Here is a 5357-nt window from a genome sequence, read left to right as displayed (position 1 = left end):
CTATGAGCTAACCTAAAAAATGCAGAAAGTGACAGTCACAGTCAAAACAAAAATAATGAAATTAAAATGATTTTCAGAAAATCTCTATAATCTATTTAATAGTTTCAAAAATGAATTAGATATACGAATGCCAGTATAATGATAAAAAAACTGAAGATGAGGTCCCAGTTTTCAAACTTCCTGAGAAATATGTCTCGCGAACTTTCTCGAGGGATGGAATATGCTAGTATAAATAAAATACATAAGACGGCTGGAATGATTGGTAAACAGCAACTAATTATCAAATCAATTGCTCTCTCCTGTTTTCTTTAGTTCATTTCATTTAATCAATTTCAGTTATTGGAGATGAGATATTGAAAGGACAAGTCACAGACACTAACTCCCCACTTTCCTGCCAAATTTTACATGACTTAGGTGTTAAGATGAAAAAGGTAATTCATTTTCAGATCTTCTCGCTTACCACCGGTAACAGATTTCAGTTGTAGGAGATGATATCACCGCAGTAAGTAGTGAGGTATCCCATTTTTCCAGTTCATATGACTATGTAATAACTACAGGAGGAATTGGCCCAACACATGATGATATTACTTTTGAAGGTTATTATTAATGAGTCAAATCATCTTGATTCTGAATGATTATACCTTTCAGGAGTAGCTCAAGCTTTCAGTGAGCCCTTAGTAAATAATACTGAGATTCAAGCTCTATGTGAAAAATACAATCATCAATGTTCAAAGATCAAACTTTCACGTGTAAGGAATCGCAAGTCTGTTTATGATATGTTTATACCAAGTGTTCACTTTCAGATACCACTGTCAGCTAAGTTGAAATTTTACCCTGAACTGAAATTTCCTAGAATAAGTGTTAGAAATGTATTTTTGTTCCCTGGTATTCCTGAGTTTTTCCAGAAAGCTTTCTTAGTTGTAGCGAAAGACTCATTCCAGTGTAGCGGGCGGTTCTATTCAAAATCTGTGTATCTTAATGCAACAGAAGAACAAATTTTGAAAGATTTGAACTCCTTAGTGGCCCTTTGTCCAGCAGTGGAATTTGGATCTTATCCAAAAATTAATGATGAGTAAGTAGGAAATGAAATGCTCAAACGAATTTGTTCATTCATAATGTATTTATGATTGGTGCAGTGGTTGAAAACCCTGACTTAGAAGCGCCAGTTGAGAAAGAACTAATTGGGCACACACAGTTAATAATTTATTAGTGCTGTGGAGTTCAAGGTGGTGAGAGAACACTGCCACTAAGTTAATTTAAAACATGTATGATCTACTAACTCTCTCGACTTTTTGATTAACTTCAAGTTTTACATTTTTTTTTTTTAGATGCTATAAGTTGAAAATAACCATTGAATCCTCTGATGAAGAAACTACTAATAAGGCATATCTGAAATTGTTGGAATTGGTCCCCAAGCAGGTGGTAGTTGATATAAAGTTATAGAATTGACATTAATAATATGTTTATGTACATAAAATTCAACAGTATATACACAATAAAGATTTGAGTTTTATCTAGACCATTCTTCTGAAAAATATAATTCTGAATTTCACAAAAGAATTAATTATGCATAGAATCTCAACTGTCTACATTGAGAATGAGTAGATAGCTTTGATAATCTGGAAGGATCATTGTCAGAGGGTACTGGATTTTCCACCAAATTTTAGTTGCCTAGCTCTCATGGTTTCAAAGGGAAGGCCTAAGAATCAAATGGATGTATTTTTGTTAGTTTGGTATTAGTAGTATTAATAAGTGAACTGAAAATTGTAGGGGATTAAAACAGAAAAGTTTTCTCCGGGGTTTGATTTCGTTCCAATGCCATGGGATTATGGCAAGGACTACAGTGACTTTATTGAACATGTTTGATGAAACCACTGTAGCAAGGGCAACCTGCCCATGCAAGGAAACAGAAATCCTCTGTTAAAACAGAGGGAGATCGTTTGGATCTCTCCTAAAGGAGAGATCCAAACGATAGATTCAAAGCTTCGCTAGTTCAAATATAGGTGGCAGTACCTGTGTTGAAGTCATAAGCATACAACGTACACTTGATCAAATATATGAATTGAAAATCATCAGATCATTTCCTACTACTTAAATACTATCTGATTCATAATGAGCACTTATATCTTAGGTATTCGCTATTTCGTAGAAAACAGGTCAATTTTTATTTTAAATTTCGCAACTTTTCATATAAGAGAATGTCAGTCACCCCGTATTACTATGGATGGAGGATAGTTGAGTTCGTTTAAATTGCAACCCTAACTTTTTTTACCAGAATAAATAGACCTTTTGCTGCTGAGGGGATGATTTGTTCATTGATGAGTTTTATCATCAACTCATTGAATTCGAAATTAATTTTTTTTTTATTTGAGGACAATGCTCAATGACATAGGTATGCCTAAAATGTATATAGGTACATTTTAAGAGTTAAAGATGTTTTTGAAGGATGAATATAATGAAATAAAAAAGTGTATGTCATTGACCTCAAGATGAAGAAAGATTTTTTGATAAAATTTCCCAATCAAATGACCAAATCCTCGACAACGAAAGATCTATCCATTTCTGATAGAAAAAATGAGTTACCATTTGCAAAAATCGAACTACGTACCTATACCTCTGCCTTCTAGCACATTTTCAGGAGAAATTTTCAAATTTTTTTTATAGGAATTAATTTCGTACTCATACGCACGAATAGAATTCATACAGCGATTTCGGATCGCAAATAATCGACATTATTATTTCTATCGGTCTGTTTTGCATGGATTTCAATTCTAACCGGATTAGGCTTCGAATATTCAGCCCAATTCGATGCAGTCCCCGAGATTTGATGGTAGAGGGTGCATATTAAATTATTTAAATTACTATTTTCTCTTTATTTGCACCCTCTATGTCTATTTAATTCAGTTTTCTACCTCTCTAAAGTTTAATCTCTGTAAAGCTAATCGAAATAACTAGCTTTCGAAAGAACCAATATTCCACAATTCTCGAAAGAGAACGTAGATTTTGTTATTAAAATTGAATATTGTCAAAATAAATACGAATAGAGAATTGCTAATTGAAGAAAATTGAATGGTACCTGTAGAGTAATCAAAGTAATTAATTTTTTTAAACGCTTTCTCTATACCTAAAGATGCTATAGAGTTCATGTCCGATATGACAATTAGGTATGTACCTCATTGTAGGATGTGGAAATGAAATGGGAAACATAAAATATACTTCGTTAAATAACAAACGGTGGAACAAGTGCAGTTACTCATTATATCGTTTTTATTATTTTTATTGACAGTGGAGCACATATCCATTACCTATATTCGTTATTGACGTGATTTTTGAACCACTAGTAGGTATTTCGTTATCAGGTTAAAAACCAAAAAAAGGTAGGTATGCCGTTTCACAAAAACTGTAAGTCAAATTGCCAATTTGTTAATTATTGTTACTCTGCTTGAACGGTTATTTTCGCGAAGTTTCTGTATTTAATATATTATTCATTCTGTAAGTTCAGTGTACGAAATCGAATTCACTCTAAAGTATATATGTCTACATTGGCATTTGAAAATCAAGTGCTCCAATAATGAAATTTTTCTTCTACTAATTAATAGGTAGGGATGGATATAGGTTCTATTTTCGTCGACCTAAACAAAAATATGACATTTAACGTACTCATTTCCGAACGAAAATTCGACTATTTTGAAGGCAAGTACTTTTCGTCCGCATACACTTTTCGCCCGTAAACTCTTTCGTCTGGCTGTACGTCACTATAGAAACCAATACTAGTTAGAGGGGCGGTTGAATCAATTTTGTCCAATTAATTATTAACGAAATCTGCTAGGCACCTGCTGTCTATTATTTGTAATTTGTATTTTCAATGAAAATCTTTAAAACCTCTAATATATTTTGTATTTTATATTTCGAGTACACGACCTAAAGATTATGTATATACTGCCCCTGATTTGGCTTAATCAGTCATCACTACTTTGAAGTCTCGAATTCGAGGCTCGCTCAAAAGTTTTTTCTCTCAATTTTGATTTGAAATAACTGACATATTTCGAGAGTGTTAAAGATGATAAATCTCTATGCCAAACTTGAGGCATTTTTCTACTGAATTTTACTAGATAAGTTACATTACGCCCCCACTCAAAAACACTTTGAAATAAATAAATAAATTATAGATTTTGACTCCTACCGGGAAATATCTCAGAAATCTCATGCTCGCAGTGAATTGGAATTGGAAGCAGATTCATTATTCTTTATAGTACCTACCCAAAATGAACCAAAAGCATGACTGGATCTCGGAGATAAACTTAAATGTCTGGTAGACAATCCCATGACTGAATTCTAAAATTTCAATCTCTATCAGAGAGTTACGATCGCGAAAAAATGAGACAATGGGCGAATAAAAGTACAATTTATATATTCAGCCATTTATGGTCACAAAATAGCCCAGTCTAGTCAGGTTTTTCTATTTATGATTCTTCTCTTCTTTGAATTCCGAAGACAGCTACCGTTGATTTATATTGTTGCCGATAATGTTTGCAACCGTATTGTCACAAATCAAAGAGACATTATGTCGGGAATTGAAATGTTTTCGATAAATCAGAGGCTATTGTCTCCACTACCAGTATGTAGATGCGATGGCTTGAGTAATGGTAGCGTTCCAGAATGCAACATGGAGGTTTCGTTGGCTCACCTGTTTCGTCCTTCTTTTCAGTTTTCACGTTTGCCATGATGTGAATACTGGACATATTTTTGAAAGGAACAGAAAACCTGGATCAAAATAAAACGGATGATATAATATGTTTCCAAAAAACACGAGTCTTATTGACCTAATAATTACAAAACCACTGACTAAATATTCAAGATTGGAATAGGACGTGTGATCATTTAAATTCTTGAACATCATCCATCGAAACTCCAAAGTTACCCCTTTTAGTTTTTGAATAAACATTCTAGCACAAAGCACATGAATTAATTTTTTTAGTTTTCCTACAAAATATCGAAAACTATGCTGTCTAGAGCGGAGTGTCTTATATAAAAATAATTGGACCATACTGTATATAGGAACTTTTTTGTGTCAAATTGTCTGTAAGTAGAATCAATCACTCTGTGAAATTGATCCAGAGAAAACTTGCACACCCTGTTCGGTGGACTAGGATGAAAACGCTGGAGCATATCTTGAATCAAATAAAGATACATCGGAATAGATATGGAATTCGATAACTATTCAGTTATCAGGGAAACTGCCTATTTTCAGAGCGAATCTGAGCATTAGACCGTCCAATTCTTCAATAAATCAACCCCTGTAATATCTTTCATTCCTAGTTCCATATCTATACGCAGAAATTACCATTTTCTACTTC

General features: G+C 33.4%; 1 protein-coding gene across 1 annotated transcript; it reads left to right on the top strand.

Moving 5' to 3' along the window:
* LOC123313403 (FAD synthase-like) lies at positions 1 to 1513 on the top strand. Its single transcript, XM_044898276.1, has 6 exons — positions 1 to 262; positions 337 to 431; positions 473 to 596; positions 649 to 749; positions 804 to 1072; positions 1329 to 1513. Exons 1-6 carry the CDS (start codon positions 139 to 141, stop codon positions 1441 to 1443), a joined length of 828 nt encoding a protein of 275 aa, XP_044754211.1. The 5' UTR covers positions 1 to 138; the 3' UTR covers positions 1444 to 1513.
* Positions 1514 to 5357: the final 3844 nt, after the last annotated feature.

The sequence above is a fragment of the Coccinella septempunctata genome, chromosome 5, assembly GCF_907165205.1.
Source record: "Coccinella septempunctata chromosome 5, icCocSept1.1, whole genome shotgun sequence".
Taxonomy (NCBI): Eukaryota; Metazoa; Arthropoda; class Insecta; order Coleoptera; family Coccinellidae; genus Coccinella; species Coccinella septempunctata.
The sequence above is the reverse complement of the archived record's forward strand: the minus strand, read 5'-3'. Positions and strand labels throughout refer to the sequence as shown.